Source organism: Engystomops pustulosus, chromosome 8, assembly GCF_040894005.1.
Source record: "Engystomops pustulosus chromosome 8, aEngPut4.maternal, whole genome shotgun sequence".
In the NCBI taxonomy this organism is placed as follows: Eukaryota; Metazoa; Chordata; class Amphibia; order Anura; family Leptodactylidae; genus Engystomops; species Engystomops pustulosus.
This window is the reverse complement of record NC_092418.1, coordinates 62,861,041-62,879,178: the sequence shown is the minus strand read 5'-3', so window position 1 is coordinate 62,879,178 and position 18,138 is coordinate 62,861,041. Positions and strand designations below refer to the sequence as shown.

Here is an 18,138-nt window from a genome sequence, read left to right as displayed (position 1 = left end):
AAATGGTCACATGACCCACCAAATTTACATATTCGTGGTAAAAATATACAATTTTTATACAAAAAGTCAACAATTAATGATAATGGTATACATACAATTATATATCAGGTGATAACAGATTAAAATTATGGCAATTTACATGTCCCACTCCCCTGTATGTAAGGGTACATGCATTGCAAATTAAGTTGTGCAAAATAGTACATAAAGTGCTCTATTGTACTGACCAAGCCTCAACCAAAACAGAAAGAGGGGAACAAATACAGAGGCAAGATGTCCAACAACAAAGCCACAGCTGGGACACACATCAAACAGAACAAGAAACAGTCGGCTACTTTTTTAGGGTCACCCGGGACTACGAAGACTCCAAACAAATCAAGACAAGACGAGGAGGCCGCAAACATCACAGAGCCAGAAAATTCTACAACTCCCAATTTGGACCTGCCAGCCCCCAAGATGGCGTTGAGAAAAAGAAATTGACTGAATTAGTGGTAAATATTTCCTCTAAAGATTTAACTAAAGATCAAATTTCTGTATTATCTAAGGGGTAGTCATATTGTATTTCCTCATATCCTGACTGGTTCCAAATCGAGGTTGACTTGCAGAGGTTTATACGTACAATCAAACTGAAACAACATTTTCAATTGCACACTTTTGAGGGGGTTAGGAACACATCGGAATTGTGCTTAAGCCAATTCCAGTTATGGAATAAAAGTAATTTTAATCCAGATGTGGAGGCGCCTCATATTGAGGCTTTTTTTTTACAGCTGTCAAAAATGACTTAATGACGTTACATAACAACAACACGGGATTTGTCATTGGATCACCTTAATTGGACAAGTGGTGAAATTAGCTGGCCCGTGGCGGTGACATCACTGTCAAGTCGGCGGACAAAGGCGCTGCTGTCGTCGTCATGGATACCAGCTCATATTTAATGGAAATCAGGAGGCAATTGTCTGATGAAAATGTTTATCAGAGAATTCAGGTAGATCTTAAATTCTCACTTGCTAAAAAAATAAAATGTATTTTGGATGAAGCGTTAAATAATAACATTATCAATACAGATATGTATAATTTTTTACATGTTGATAATCCAATCACCCCTGTATTATATATCTTACCTAAGATCCACAAGAATTTGTTAAATCCAACAGCGAGGCCAATTGTCTCTGGCACAGGTTCTATCTTTTCCAATATTGCCACATTTCTTGACTGAGCTCTTAGGGACCTAGCCACTACAGGACATTCATATATACACGACACATCAGATTTCATTAACTGAACGATGTGCATTTCTCCCCCACTCAGAAAATTCTGCTGGTATTTGATGTGGTCTCCCTTTACACCTCAATTGATCATCAAAGAGGCCTAGAAGCAGTGAGAAAAATGATTACTACTACAACATTTTCTCTAAAAACACAGGATTTTATTTTAATCCTACTTGAATTTGTCCTTAAAAACAATTATTTTCTTTTTGGTGACGATTTTTATTTAGAAAGAATGGGGGTCGCAATGGGGGCCAACATGGCCCCTACTTATGCGAACATTGTTATGAGTGTGCTGGAGGAAGACGTCATCTATCCCTCCCCACTATTCAGACATTGCCTGAGGTGGTGGAGGTTTATAGATGATGTCTTCCTCCTATGGACTGGTACTCATTCCACAACTATTTGAACACAATTGACGAGACCATCAAATTTACGGTAGTCACATCTGAAACTGTATCACAGTTCCTAGACGTTTCTGTTTCAATTCTTGGTGAACATATAGAGACTGACGTCTACTCCAAACCAACTGACAAGAACACATTAGTTCGATACGAGAGCAGTCACCCACGGTCAACCATTAATTCTCTACCGTACAGCCAACTTCTTCGGGTTAAAAAAATAAATCGTGAACCCTCAACTCCAAACAAATCTAACAACTATGGCCAATAAATTTAACCCCTTATCACCGACACTAGTTTTCAGCTCAATGACCAGACTCGATTTTTCAAATCTGACATGTCTCACGATAATTGGTTATAACTTTGGAACGCTTTAACATATCCCGGTGATTTTGAGAATGTTTTCTCATTGTACTTCATGTTAGTTATAAAATTTAAGTGATACGTTTTGCGATTCATTCTGAAAAAAAAGTGAAAATTTGGCAAAAGTTTGTAAAAATTCTTCATTTTCCAAGTTTGAAATGCTCTGCTTTCCAGACAGAAAGTAAAACTACCCAAAAAGCTTGATAAATTACATTTACGGAATGTCTGCTTTATGTTGGGATGATATTTTATGCATCCTCTCACTTTTCTAGTATGTTATGAGGTGCAGAACTTTAGGTGCGATTTTTCTCATTTTCATGAAAATTGCCAAAACTCACATTTTGTGGGAAAACTCAGCTTCCAAGTGACTTTGTAAGGCCTAAATAATAGTAAAACCCCATAAATTACCCCACTATAGAAACTTCACCCCTCAACGTATGTAAAACAACTTCTATTAAGTCTATTAACCCTTTAAGTGTTTCACATGGGTTAAAACAATATGGAGCTGCGATTTAGAAACTATGGAATTTTTTTGGAAAATACATTCATTTAGGCCAAACTGAATAAATTTAAATGATGAAATGCACTGCAACATTTGATTCCCAATTCCTCCCGAGTGTACTGATACCCCATATGTGGTGGTAAACCTCTGTACAGGCGCACGGCCAAGTATAGAATGAATGGAGGCGCCATTCACTGCAGATTTGTATTGTCACATCTATATACATCTATATACATTTTTTTTTTTTTTTTGGTAATGCAAACATATGAGGCTTATTTTTTACGGAATGAGATACAATGTATAGATAATTCATTTAGGGGTTCTATAGCTTATTCTGAGATTTTATTAACTATTTCAAGCGGGACACAAACAAAATCATTAATTTTTATTTTGAATTTTTAGCATTTTTTTTCCCCCGCTCTCGTAATGTAAAAATAATATTTTATCTTTATTCTCTGGTTCACTACGATTGCGGTGATACCTCATTTATATAGTTTTTATTATCTTTGCTCAATTTTCCTGAGCAAAACCAATATTGGAGAATATCGCATTGTTTTTACTATTGACAACTTTTTAGGTCCATAACTTCTGTATTTTTATGTTGTGAGACCTGGTTGAAGGCTTATTTTTTGCGAAAAGAGTTGTTCTTTTCAGTCGTATCATATTAGGGAACGTAACTTTTTTTGATCACTTTTTAGAACATTTTTTGTGATGGTGTTTGATGAAAAATTGTATATTATGGGAGGTTTTTGGTTTTTTTTTTTTTTTTTTTTCATCGTTCACCGAGCGTGTTCAATATTGATTTAGATTTATTGTACAGATTAATATGGACGCGGTGATACCAAATATGTACATTTTTCGTGTGTTTTATATACTGTATTTGCATTATATGTGTAACTGGGGAGATTATGGGACTTTATTTTATTTATTTAATTATTATTATAAAATGATTTAATCTTTTTTTTTTTTTTACTTTCACATATTTTCCACCTTTTGGCTTGAACAAGCGATCATCCGATCACTTGTTCAAGCCTCTACACTGCAATACACTTGTATTGCAGTGTATAGTGCAATACATGAAGGCAGGACCCGGCGAGAAGAGGAGCCGACAGCCTCGGGTCACTCGTCGGGACCCGGGGCAGCGGCAGGAGGGATCGGATCCCCCAGTAAGCACACCGGGGGGGTCTGATCCACAGGGGACACACTTGCACGCCGCCGTCATGCTTGACCGCGGCGTGTAAGGGGTTAAACACCCGGGATCAGAGTTTTTCCAATCCCGGGTGTTAGTGCCGGGTCTGGGCTGTGATATCACAGTCCGACACCGGCACTATACTGACCCGATGTCCCGAAATCCTCTTCTGACGCGGCGCCGTAGAAAGGCGTCACGTCAGAAGAAGTACCCTTAATGACCGACGTAGATTCCCGATAGGGCGGTCATTAAGGGGTTAAACAATGTGGATATCCCAAACAGATCATTAACAAGAATTTACAAAAAGTGAATGAGAAAGACAAATTGGAACAATTATCCTCACACAATATCACAAAGAAACATGACCGTATACCTTTTGTTACGACATTCAACTCACAAAGTCACAACATTGTGTGGGGATTTGGCCCAGTAGAGACCGTGGTAGCGGGGTGCTGTGATGCAGTTCAAGACAGTGACACCAAGGTACAGTCCAAAACAGGTCTCGCCTGCGTTTATTGCAGCAGAAACAAAATAAACGGCCTTCACATTCAGGCATTAAACAAACAAAAATCCTACCCTTCAGGGTGCTAACTATACAAGTATTCCACTAACTCACCACTATACAAAATCACTTGGCTGCTCCAGGCACAGAGGTCAGGGCTGTGTGCTCTCCAGCCTCCTTCCAGAGAGAGACAACATTCTGAGCACTGCTCAGCCACTTTATGCAGACTGCAGGCTGCTCCCATCACCTGTGTCCAAGGTGCTGGACAACACAACCTCAGCACTCAGGCCTTGCATAATAGGAAAACCTAGGGGAAACATACCGCCCATCCACAGTTAACCCCTTCAGTGTCTCGCATACCCTCCCCCTCTGTTTGACCCTGTGGGGGCGAACACTTTTGGCCATCAGACAGTGGGTACGAGACAGGGCATCGGCATTCCCATGCAGCTTTCCTGCTCGATGTTCTACCGTGAATTTGAAATTCTGCAACATTAGGAACCACCTTGTGACCCTGGCGTTCCTCTCTTTGGCCTGACTCATCCAGGTGAGGGGAGAGTGATTGGTCACTAGTGTAAACTGTCGCCCTATCAAGTAATACCTCAGGGATTCCAGAGCCCATTTTATCGCCAAGCACTCCCTCTCAACTATACTGTAGTTCTTCTCAGGGGGTGTGAGCTTGCGGCTCAGGAATGTCACAGGATGTTCCTCACCCTCCACTACTTGGGACAGGACAGCCCCTAAGCCCACGTCAGAAGCGTCAGTCTGCACAATAAAGGTCTTGGTGAAGTTAGGGGTGATCAGTACCGGTCCCTCGCACAAAACCGTCTTAAGTCGCTGAAACGCCCCCTCAGCCTCTTCACTCCACTTTACCATTACCGACCTGCTACCCTTGGTCAGGTCAGTCAGGGGTGCCGCTATTGTTGCAAAATCGGGGATAAATCGGCGATAATAGCCCACTATGCCTAGGAAAGCCCTCACTTGCTTCTTGCTCATAGGTCGTGGCCACTGCTGTATCGCCTCCACTTTATTTACTTGGGGTTTGATGACACCTCGCCCAATACGGTACCCCAGGTAACGGGCCTCTTCCAGACCAAGTGCACATTTTTGGGGGTTCGCTGTCAACCCTGCTGCCCTCAGAGAGTCTACCACTGCTTGTACCTTGGCTAGATGACTCTCCCAATCGTTACTATAGACTATGATGTCATCCAGGTAGGCCGAGGCATATCTCCGGTGAGGTTTTAGCACAAGATCCATTAACCTCTGGAATGTGGCGGGAGCCCCATGTAGCCCAAAGGGGAGTACCATGTACTGAAAAAGCCCATTAGGAGTAACAAAAGCGGTCTTCTCTTTGGCCCTGTCAGTAAGGGGTACCTGCCAATACCCTTTCGTCAGGTCAAGGGTGGAGAAGAACCTAGCCTGTCCAAGTCGTTCTATCAACTCGTCAACTCTGGGCATAGGATAAGAATCAAATTTGGACACCTCGTTCAACTTCCTAATATCATTGCAGAACCGTAGGGAACCATCAGGTTTGGGAATCAACACAATAGGACTCAACCAGTCACTTTTAGACTCCTCGATAACCCCCAGGTCTAACATCTGCCTGACTTCTTCGGATATGGCAAGCCGGCGCGCTTCAGGGACCCGGTAGGGTTTTTGGTGTACCCGGATGTGGGGTTCGGTTATGATGTCATGCTTGATGACTGAAGTACGTCCCGGTAACTTAGAGAACACATCAACGTTTCGGAGCACAAACTCCTTCGCTTCCTGAATCTGGGCCCTGGAGAGGGACTCCGAGATCCGTACTTCAGGCACCTTGGCATCGGGTACACCTACCTCCGGTGTCACCTTCTTGGGGACAGACTCTTTTTCTACTCCCACGGCCATCAGGGACTCTCTTTCCCTCCATGGCTTTAGGAGTTTCACGTGGTATATCTGTTCGGGTTTCCTCCTCCCCGGCTGAGATACCTTGTAGTTTACCTCCCCCACTTTCTCCATGACCTCATATGGTCCTTGCCATTTTGCCAAGAACTTACTCTCAATGGTGGGCACCAGAACTAGCACTCTGTCGCCTGGGTTAAAGGTCCTGAGTCTGGCTGATCTATTGTAGTCCCTAGACTGGGCCTCTTGTGCCCTTGTCATGTGCTCCTTTACAAGGGGCATTACCGCCGCTATGCGGTCCTGCATAAGGGAGACGTGTTCAATCACACTACGGTGGGGGGTCCTCTCCTGTTCCCAGGTCTCCTTAGCTACATCCAAAAGCCCACGTGGGGAACGGCCATATAACAGCTCAAAGGGTGAGAAACCCGTGGAGGACTGGGGAACTTCACGTATGGCAAACATCAAATAAGGCAACAAACAATCCCAGTCCTTCCCATCTTTGCTGACCACCCTCTTTAGCATCCCCTTCAAGGTCTTGTTAAACCTCTCGACCAGGCCATCTGTCTGAGGATGATATACAGAGGTGCGGAGCTGTTTAACCTGGAGTAATTTACACATCTCCTTCATTACTCTAGACATGAATGGGGTTCCCTGGTCAGTCAAGATTTCCTTGGGGAGGCCTGTACGGGAGAATACCTGGAACAGTTCCCTAGCAATGTTTTTGGAGGAGGTGTTCCTTAACGGGATTGCCTCTGGATACCGCGTAGCGTAGTCCAGGATAACTAGGATGTACTGGTGCCCCCTTGTGGATTTGACTATGGGGCCAACCAAATCCATTGCAACCCGTTCAAACGGCACCTCTATGATTGGTAACGGTACCAGAGGACTCCTGAAGTGGGACACCGGGGCAGTAAGTTGGCACTCAGGGCAGGAGCTACAATACCGGTTTACCTCCTCCCACACCCCGGGCCAGAAAAATCTCTGCAGGATCCTCTCTCGGGTCTTCTCAGCACCTAAGTGCCCTCCCAGCACATGTTTATGTGCCAAATCTAGCACCAGCCTACGGTGAGTTTGGGGTACTACAAGTTGCTCAACCTCCTCTCCCCGTACCTGGTCAACCCTGTACAACAGTTCCCCAACAATCACCATTCGGGGGTAAATTTTGTCAGCCCCTGGTATTTGGAGTACCCCATTTATCACCTTAACATTCTCCCGTGCTTTAAACAAGGTAGGGTCCTGTAGCTGTGCAGCCCCAAAATTTTCACGGGAAATCTCAAGGTCCGGCATGTTGGCCACCTCCTGGTGGCCCTCGACCAGGATCAACCAAAGTTCCCCGCACCAGGGTGACCAGACTCCCGGAGTCTAGCAAGGCTTCCACCGTGTGACCCCCGATTGTGATCATACACACTGCATCCATGACCGACTCGGCTGCCAGAACCGGCCGGGCAAACAGTGACACTCGGTTGCAGTCCATTGGCTCCACTGACAGGGGACAGTTGGCAGCAATATGGCCCATTTCATGGCATCGCCAGCACAGGATACGACTGTGATCTCTGTCACGGGCCTCGTTGGGTTTCTGTGTATCCGAGCCCCCCAATGAACCCCCTCCCAACCTGACCTGTTTCCTCTTTTCTGCAGTAGCAGTCTTACCAGATGGTTTAGTGGCCTTGTCACTGGCACTGCTTCGTGTGGGAGAGATAAGTAGAAGATCCTCTGTAGCCCGATATCTCTCTACTAGGGACACGAGTTCCTCAGCATTTGTGGGACCGGCCTGTCCAACCCATCGCTGGAGCCGAGAGGGCAGAGAACGGGTGAACTTGTCAAGAACCACTCTCTCGACCATCTGTGCTGGGGTGCAGTCCTCTGGTTGTAGCCACTTCCGGACAAGATGGATCAGGTCATGCATTTGGGAGCGTGGGGGTAGTTTTTCTGAGTATGCCCACTGGTGGACCCGGATGGAACGAACTTGTATGGTGACCCCAAGACGAGCCAGAATCTCTGCCTTTAGCTGGGGGTACTCACGGGCTTCTGTTTCACTCAGGTCGAAGTAGGCCTTCTGCGATTCGCCTGTCAGGAACGGTGCCAGGACATCTGCCCACTGCTCAGCTGGTAACTCCTCTCGCTCTGCTACTCGCTCGAACACAGTGAGATACGCCTCCACATCGTCCGTCGCCGTCATCTTTTGCAAGGCCTTCTGCACTGCAGCCCGTGCGGAATGCTGGACAACCGGATACCCTTGCAAACCAGTATGGGACCCCTCAGTAGCCGTTGCTTGCGGTGCTGCCATAATGCCGGAAAACTTTTCCATCATCAGCTGGAACATGGCTCGGGACTCTTCCTGCTGCTGGCGGGACCTCTCCTCCTGCTGCCGGAACATGGCTTGCTGCAGCTGCCGATTAGCCTGGGCCTCTTCCTGCTGCTGGCGGGACCTCTCCTCCTGCTGCTGGAGCATGGCTTGCTGCAGCTGCCGATTAGCCTGGTACTCTTCCTGCTGCTGGCGGGACCTCTCCTCCTGCTGCTTTCACCCAGGCCATGCAATGTTGCAGGATGTAGCGAGCCTTTCAGGTGTGTGTCTTTTTTGAACTGCCCGCATCCTCCACCATATGTGGGGATTTGGCCCAGTAGAGACCGTGGTAGCGGGGTGCTGTGATGCAGTTCAAGACAGTGACACCAAGGTACAGTCCAAAACAGGTCTCGCCTGCGTTTATTGCAGCAGAAACAAAATAAACGGCCTTCACATTCAGGCATTAAACAAACAAAAATCCTACCCGTCAGGGTGCTAACTATACAAGTATTCCACTAACTCACCACTATACAAAATCACTTGGCTGCTCCAGGCACAGAGGTCAGGGCTGTGTGCTCTCCAGCCTCCTTCCAGAGAGAGACAACATTCTGAGCACTGCTCAGCCACTTTATGCAGACTGATTAGGCTGCTCCCATCACCTGTGTCCAAGGTGCTGGACAACACAACCTCAGCACTCAGGCCTTGCATAATAGGAAAACCTAGGGGAAACATACCGCCCATCCACAGTTAACCCCTTCAGTGTCTCACAATTGCTAGAATAATCAGGAAACATTGGACCAAATTGACAGGAAGCAATGTAAATGTGCCTGAATTTCATAACCCACCTTTGATGGCTTACAGGAATGCCCAGACGATCAGGGACCGACTGGTTAGGGCAGACGTCGGACCATTCAGAATAAGCAGACAGACGTGAATATTGGGACAGCTGAGAAAAGGCTGTTTCCCATGTTGCAAGTGTATTAATTGCAAATATATGATAATGGGTTCTAACTATAGATGAGCGAGCACTAAAATGCTCGGGTGCTTGTTATTCGAGACAAACTTTTGCCGATGCTCGAGTGCTCGTCTCGAATAAGAACCCCATTGAAGTCAATGGGAGACTCGAGCATTTTTCAAGGGGACCAAGGCTCTGCACAGGGAAGCTTGGCCAAACACCTTGAAACCTCAGAAAATGATGGAAGCACCACGGAAATGGACAGGAAACAGCAGGGGCAGCATGCATGGATGCCTCTGAGGCTGCTTAATCGCACCATTATGCCAAAATTATGGGCAACAGTATGAGTCCCAACGCGCAAAAATTCACTCCCCTCACTGGCCTGACTGTCCATTTCCTCCTCTTCCAACTCCTCTTCTTCTGCCCATACACGCTGAACAAGTGAAGGACTGAGCAATGCTCCCCTCTTCTGTCTCGCAAACATTCTCCTCCTCTTCCTCCTCATCCTCCTTCACCTCCTCTGATATGCGCTGAGAAACATACCTGAGGATGCTTTGGCTATCAAGAAGGGAATCTTCTTTCCCCGTCTCTTGTGACGAGCGCAAAGCTTCTGACTTCATGCTAACCAGAGAGTTTTTCGACAGGCCAAGCAGCGGGATGGTGAGGCTGATGATGGCGGCATCGCCACTGACCATCTGTGTTGACTCCTCAAAGTTACTCAGCACCTGACAGATATCAGACATCCACGTCCACTCCTCATTGTAGACTTGAGAAAGCTGACTGACCTGACTACCAGTTCTGGTGGAAGTTGGCATCTGGCAGTCTACAATCGCTGTGCGCTGCTGGTAAACTCTGGATAACATGGTTAATGTTGAATTCCACCTCGCGGGCAGTTGGAGGCAGCACTGCGCTGCCCTGAGAGTGGCAGCATCTGTGCTGGACTTCCTTAAATGCGCACAGATGTGGCGCACCTTCGTGAGCAAATCAGACAGATTGGGGTATGTCTTGAGGAACCGCTGAACTATGAGATTTAACACATGGGCCAGGCATGGCACATGTATCAGTCTGCCGAGTTGCAGAGCCGCCACCAGGTTACGGCCGTTGTCACACACTACCATGCCTGGCTTCAGGTTCAACGGTGCAAGCCACAGATCAGTCTGCGCCGTGATGCCCTGTAATAGCTCTTGGGCGGTGTGCCTTTTATCGCCTAGGCTCAGCAGTTTGAGCACCGTCTGCTGTCGCTTAGCGACGGCACTGCTGCTGTGACTAGAGCTACCGACTGATGGCGCCATGCCCAGAGATGGTAATTCGGAGGAGGAGGTGGAGGAGGGGTGGGAGGAGGAGGAGGCATAGTAGGCCTGAGAGACCTGGGCCGAGGTAGGCCCCACAATCAACGGCGTCGGCAGTATATGACCAGCCACAGGGTCAGACTCGGTCCCAGCCTCCACCAAGTTAACCCAATGTGCCATCAGCGATATATAGTGGCCCTACCCAGCAGCACTCGTCCACGTGTCCGTGGTCAGGTGGACCTTGTCAGAAACGGCGTTGGTCAGGGCACGGATGATGTTGTCTGACACGTGCTGGTGCAGGGCTGGGACGGCACATCTGGAAAAGTAGTGGTGGCTGGGGACCGAATACCGAGGGGCGGCTGCTGCCATGAGGTTGCGAAAGGCCTCGGTCTCTACCAGCCTACAGGGCAGCATCTCCAGGCTAAGCAGTTTGGAGATGTGGACTTTGAGGGCTTGGTTGTGTGGGTGGGTTGCACTGTACTTCCTCTTGCGCTCCAGCGTCTGGGGTATGGAGAGCTGAACGTTGCGCATGGAGACATTGGTGGATGCTGTGGAGGATTGTGGAAGCGAAGGTGTGGTTTTCACACGGGAGGTGTTTGGGCCGGGGTCCTGGGCAGGGGGCTGACTAGCAGAGGCAGCAGGTGACACAGGGGAAGGAGCAGTGGTGTGCCTGGCCGGAGGTGAATGGCCTTGGTTCCATTGAATGGGGTGTTTAGCATTCATATGCCTGCGCATACTGGTGGTGGTTAAGCTGGTAGTGGTGGAACCCCTGCTGATCCTATTTGGCACTGGTTGCACACCACAATCCTTCGGTCATCCGGTGTTTCTTTAAAGAACCTCCAGACTTCCGAAAATCTAGCCCTCGCAACAGCGTCAAACATTTGGCGCTGATGCACCAGCTCTGGCCCTGCCTCTCCGTCTGGCCCCACCACTGCCTCTTCCAACCTGTTCTCGTCGAGGACTCGCCTCCGTCTCAGAAGCACTGTGTTCACCCGGCCTCTCAACCCAGCTTGGGTCTGTCACCTCATCATCCTCCGATCCCTCAGTCTGCTCCCCCCTCGGACTTCCTGCCCTGACAACAACTTCACCACTGTCTGGCAGCCGTGTCTCCTCATCGTCTGACACCTCTTTACAATGTCATCATCACCCACAGACTGCGACCGGTGGAAAACCTGGGCATCGGAAAAGATCTCAGCAGCAACCGGACAAGTGGTTTGTGACTGTGGGAAGGGTCCAGAAAACAGTTCCTCAGAGTATGCCGGTTCATATGCCAAATTTTCCTGGGAGGGGGCAGACTGGGGGGAAGAAGGCTGAGGTGGAGGAGCTGGAGGAGTGCTGATTTCGGTGACATGGGTGGACTGCGTCGAAGACTGACTGGTGGACAAATGGCTAGAAGCCACGACATCACCAGTTCGCACTGTTCTGGCCTCAACAGTGCTCTACCACGAGTCCCAGTAACTTGAGACATGAACCTAGGGAGTGTAGCTCTGCGGCGTCCCCCTGCTCCCTCATCAGCAGGTGGTGTCTCACCCCGCCCAGGACCACGGCCTCTGATTCCTGCAGTAGTTGGACGCCCACGTCCCCGCCCTCGTCCTCTACCCCTAGCCCTCGGGTTAAACATTTTGAAAATGAAAGTTATAACTTTTAATTTTTTTTTGTGTTTTTTTGTGTTTTTTAGTTTTTTTTTGTGTTTTTTAGTTTTTAAAACCAAACAATGCTATCCTATTGCTATGGCTATTTTCTAGCCAAGTATGAAAGCACACTGCTATGCCAGATGAGATGACGCTGAGTTATGAAAAAATAAACGTAAAATAAAAAGGAAATGGCAGACTGTGCCTAATTGAAATCCAACCCCTAATAAATTTTCCCACTTCGGTCTTTGCGATGGATATGTGCGTCACTAAGCGCTAAACACAGCGGTCACAAGTCTCACTACAAATTGCTCACAATTTGCTAGTAGATGCACTGCAGCAAGGACAGCCACCAGCAGATCAACCAGAAATCAAATATATATAACGCTACTGTAGGCGTAAGTAAGCCGTTTGGATTCTTTTATGGCTATTTTCTAGCCAAGTATGAAAGCACACTGCTATGCCAGATGAGATGACGCTGAGTTATTAAAAAAATAAACGTAAAATAAAAAAGGAAATGGCAGACTGTGCCTAATTGACATCCAACCCCTAATAAATTTTCCCACTTCGGTCTTTGCGATGGATATGTGCGTCACTAAGCGCTAAACACAGCGGTCGCAACTCTCACTACAAATTGCTCACAATTTGCTAGTAGATGCACTGCAGCAAGGACAGCCACCAGCAGATCAACCAGAAATCAAATATATATAACGCTACTGTAGGCGTAAGTAAGCCGTTTGGATTCTCCTATGGCTATTTTCTAGCCAAGTATGAAAGCACACTGATGAGATGACGCTGAGTTATGAAAAAATAAACGTAAAATAAAAAGTAAATGGCAGACTGTGCCTAATTGAAATCAAACCCCTAATAAATTTTCCCACTTTGGTGTTTGAGGTGGATATGTGTGTCACTAAGAGCTAAACACAACGGTAGCAAGTCCCCCTGCAAATTCCTCACAATATGGTACTAGCTGCACTACTAGTGCCAGCAAGCCCAGCCACAAGCAAACAAACAAAAAAAAAAGTATAACGTTATTGTAGCCCTAAGAAGGGCTGTTGGGTTCTTGTTGAATCACTCCTGCCTAACACTATTCTTATAGAACACCCTAACGCTTTCCCTGACCAGCAGCAGCTCTCTCCCTAGCGGCATTCAGACACAGAATGATTCGAGCAGCGCGGGCAGCGGCTAGTCTATCCCAGGGTCACCTGATCTGGCCAGCCAACCACTACTATCGACGTGTAAGGGTACCACGTCATGCTGGGTGGAGTGCAGAGTCTCCTGGCTTGTGATTGGCTCTGTTTCTGGCCGCCAAAAAGCAAAACGGCGGGAGCTGCCATTTTCTCGAGCGGGCGAAGTATTCGTCCGAGCAACGAGCAGTTTCGAGTACGCTAATGCTCGAACGAGCATCAAGCTCGGACGAGTATGTTCGCTCATCTCTAGTCAGCACCATGCGCTTGTGATGAGGGGACAGGAGGCAGGTCCCGCTCCTCCTTCCTGCTGATTGTAGTTTTTTTGATCGCTAGAAACCATGGTTACTATGGGACAAAAGAGGTACTAAATGAGGACCAAAAGGCTATATACTTTGAGGAATGATTTCCAGGGACACCTGGAGCAGAATTATGTATTTTAGGGTTTTTTTGTGCTCATTATGACGGTTACACTTTAAGGAAAGTCATATGGGCAATTCTCTCTCTCTACCTGAAGACACATGGCCTGTCTGTGTGAGAGCCACATGCAAGTAAGGTTACAAAATTACTTTGTTTGTTCTCTGGCAGGGTGAAGCCCTAACAAATTTCTTACAATAGATAATGAATTTATATAGTAAAATTGATTAATGAATCAATGAAAAAGTAAATCCTTAGTCTAGTAGTGATAAATAACAAACAACAGGTACATTTATAAGTAATTAACCCCTACTGGACCCAGCCTATTTTGGCCTTTAGGACACAGTCCCATTTTTTGAGATTGTTCTCTCGTTACACATTGTACTTTAAATTAGTTTAAAGATTTGAATTCTATCTTTTGTGTTTAGTTATGAAAAAAAAAAACGGAATTTGGCCAAAAATGTATAAAATTCTTTAATTTCAAAGTTCTAAAATCTCTACTTTCGATGCAGATAGTCATTGCACCCAAATAAATTCATAGCTTACATTTCCTAAATGTCTGCTTTATGTTGGCATGGTTTTTTAAGATTCCACATATTTTTCTAGAATATTATGAGGCTAAGAATTTAGGTGCCATTTATCAATTTTTTGGGAAAATCCTCAAAACCTGTATTTAGATGGACCCGATCAACTTTTAATTGACTGCGAGAGGCCTAAATAATAGTCTCGTAAATTACCCCATTATGGAAACAACCCCTCAATGTACGAAAAAGCCCTTTTAAGAAGTTTGTTAACCCTTTAGGTGTTTTATAGAGGTTAAAACAAAATGGAGGTGCGGTCTACAAATTGTAAGATTTTTCCTTTTTGGTGGAAAATTTAAACATTTGTAATGGATTAAATGAAAAGAAGCTCCACAAAGTTTGATCCCCAATTTCTCCCAACTACACGGCCAGGCATAGAATGAAAGGAGGCGCCATCCAGATAATATGTGCATTGTCAAATTGTACAGGCTATAATTTTTTTTTTTTTTATGTGGACCTATAGGGGCTTATTTTTTTACCGCATGAGATGCACCTTTTTGTGTACATAGTCTTGGTACAAGTCATGAAACCAAGGTACACTATGTGCTGAGTGGAGTAACGTCAGTTTTCCCTGCATGCCATGTTTCGCCTATAGAGTATAGGCTCATCAGGGGAAATAGGACCTATTGGGGACATAACAAAAAAAGACACCAGGGTAATAAAATGAGGTAAGCAGAAATATCGGTGTAGTAAGACCAATAGATGGTGCTTACCCTTACTGTATCAGGTAAATATATGCAGCATGTCAAGAGGGATCAGTTTAGGTGCACCGGAGGAAAGTCTGTGATGATAACAGAATGATAAGGTTAGGTGGCCTTAATAACAATAGAGAGCCAAAGTAATCATAAGTAAAAATTACGGTGTCTTACCTAAGGTCTAGGTGCAGGCCAATGGGTGAATCGGCATCCTCCAGAATAGGTGCACGGAGGTATGAACGCCGGGGTGCTGCCAGGGTGAGCGCTCAGACACAGTGTGTCACTGTGGCAGCTCGTGTGTTGCCGGTTGGTGCAGTGCGTTAAATACGCGTCATCTCCGTGGTCACGTGACGCCCATACGCGCGATGAGTGGGCCGGATGAGGGCTACACAAACATGGCGTCCTTAGGGCGCCAGCGCAGTGCGCTCCGTGGTCAAGCGCACTGCTGCCGGAAAGAGGCGGGGGATGAGCGAGCCGCGTCGCCTGGCAACCGAAAGACGCGAGGCGCAGCAGCAGAGGCTTGCCGAATGGGCCTGTCCCGGAGGCAGACACAGGTGATTAGGCGAGAACGCATCAGCACAGGTAAGGCGGTCACTGTGAATTCTCAATTAGTCAAAAGAATAGTGAAAGTATGCGGAGCGCCAGGGGAGGGAACGGAGAAGAAAGGGAGGTGGATCAAAGATAGAAGGGGATCCACCGATATTAGAAAAGGGTGGTCACATAGGCATGAGTGTGATTAAAAAATGGTACCACAACTCAGCGTGGCTGGACCACAAATTAGGTTCTAGCCTGGGCATTGAAAAGGAGGGGAAAAAGAGTGGCCAGATGTAACGGGATAGTGTATGGTCAGTACACTAAAATATAGGTCTGATGCTGTAAGTGGACTTAGGGGCAGCAGAGTAGTAAAGATGGTGTTCAGATGAAACTATTAAATAGATGAAGGTTTATCGCGGCCATTTCTGATATCTCCTAAATGTTCGCCGACGCGGCAGCGGAATTTTCTGAAAGATTTTCCAATATATTCTTTGCCAATCCAGGGTCAGCAACAGGAGGTACAAGCTGATGGGTATGGGAACATGGCACACAGGACAGCAGCACAGAGGAACACTAGTACACAGGAACACGGAGGGGCTAGGGTAGACACAGGAGCATGGAGGGACACAGGAACGCAGGAGATACAGGAACGCTGGTAAATCGCAGTAGAGCTTTCTCTCAGGCAGTAAGGCACAAAGATCTGGCAGGGGGTGTAGGAAGAGGCAGCCAATTAACGGCTTACTCGCCCTTTAAATGTACTGAAGGCGGGGTGTGCGCCCTAGGATGCGGGGTCACATGAGCCGTGCTGCCGGAGCTGGTCTAGGATCGTGGTGAGGCAAGTGACTCGCCGAGGGACCGGGACAGTGGAAAGGAGCATGGGTGCAACTCGGGAGATGGGTCGCGGGAGTACCCGTGACAATACTAAAAATATCTTGTGTTACATTGGATAGAAAAGATGTTGTCTTATGGCTGATAATATGACAACATAGGCATAATCGCTGGCCACATTTTTTGATAATGGGCTTATTCTCAGTGTGTGTTTTTAGTTGCCTGACTTGGCTGGGGGCTAAGATGTTTTTTAGGGTGGCGGCTTTGTATATTTGTTTTTACCATTTCTCTTTACACATTTTATATAAGCATATATAATGCTAGCTTTTAATGAAATTCATATCATGTATAAATGTGTGAAAATGTATTTGTTATATTTATTATAATGTTCCTTTTTCAAGATAATCATGATTTTTAAATCATTGTACTTTACAGTATTTTTGGACTATAAAGTGCATCGGATTATAAGGCGCACCATCAATAAATGCCTGCTTAAATGTCTAGGTTCGTATATAAGGTGCACACGTCGTAGGCCACACGACGCACCACTCTACATTTGGTTCAGTGTAATATACCTCAGGGGCCAAAGGCCATGCCAGGTGTAGGACGAGGCTGCAGCAAAATGCTTAGTAAAAGCGAAAACCAGAGTTGTGCCTGATCAGCACAACTCCTGAAGGTTGGTCTGATACCTCTGTTTCCTAAATAACCACCTCCTAAAAAAGATAACCATAAAAAGGCTAACCTTGCGCTAGCTCTACCTTATCTGTTTTCTTTTCTCCCTTTTTCCCCATATACCTATCACAGAGAGTAGTCAGAGATGTGTGGTATAACAAACTGTCTCCCAATGTGGCATCACATAACCATGGACAGATTTTTTATCCACTGGAAGTACACATAGAAGCTTTATATAGCGGAACAGAAACCAGAAATCTGGAAAACAGAAATTATATTTGAAAATTGTATAACTTTTTACTACACAAACCTTTGACAGTGGCATTTGAAAAGTTAATACCCACATCCAAAGAGGAATTTAAAATTCTAATGGGTCCATTCATCAAAAGACAGATGTTTCCTTGTTGTAATAGAGATACTTAACTTGGAACTATTCTGTTTTTCATTGTTTCATTCGGAGTTGCATCAGGAATTGATACTTCTGCATTGTTTTCTAGCTTCAAAGCTTTAACCTGGACCTCTTCTTCGTCTTTCCTAAATTAAAATATAAATTATATATATATAAATTATTTATACAATAATATAAGTATATTAAATTATCAGGTACAGATACACGAAGAATCCTTATGACACAATAAAAAAGGCAAATTAAACTATTTCAGTTGGTTTCATGGTCACCATAAAAGTATCATTCTAACATTTGTTCTTTAAGTTTTTTTTAATAGCGATTGTATAAATTAGTTTATTTTGCATGAGGTAGTCCCAGGTATGTAGATTTATATTGTTGTTTTTTTTATAGTTTAGATTCTTTTTGATTATTGCTTTTCAATTATATTGCAAAACTTGTGTATAGTATGCTTTTTTTGAACATTAATTTTTATTGAAATAAGTATACATATTGATAAATCATACACATGCGTAAAATCATAGTACATACAGGCAGTCCCCAACGTAAGGACACCTGACTT

General features: G+C 45.7%; 1 protein-coding gene across 5 annotated transcripts in view; it reads right to left on the bottom strand.

The window, feature by feature from the left end:
- TRPM2 (transient receptor potential cation channel subfamily M member 2) overlaps window positions 1-18,138 on the bottom strand; it is a 419,555-nt gene that overhangs the window by 129,676 nt on the left and 271,741 nt on the right. For all 5 annotated transcript variants that reach the window (XR_011849388.1, XM_072120992.1, XM_072120993.1 and 2 more), the window contains one exon: window positions 17,596-17,704. Coding sequence is in view for 4 of the 5 variants with exons in the window: in XM_072120992.1 (XP_071977093.1) it covers window positions 17,596-17,704 (109 nt within the window). In the remaining variant the exon portion in view is untranslated. The remainder of the gene's footprint in view (window positions 1-17,595; window positions 17,705-18,138) is intronic.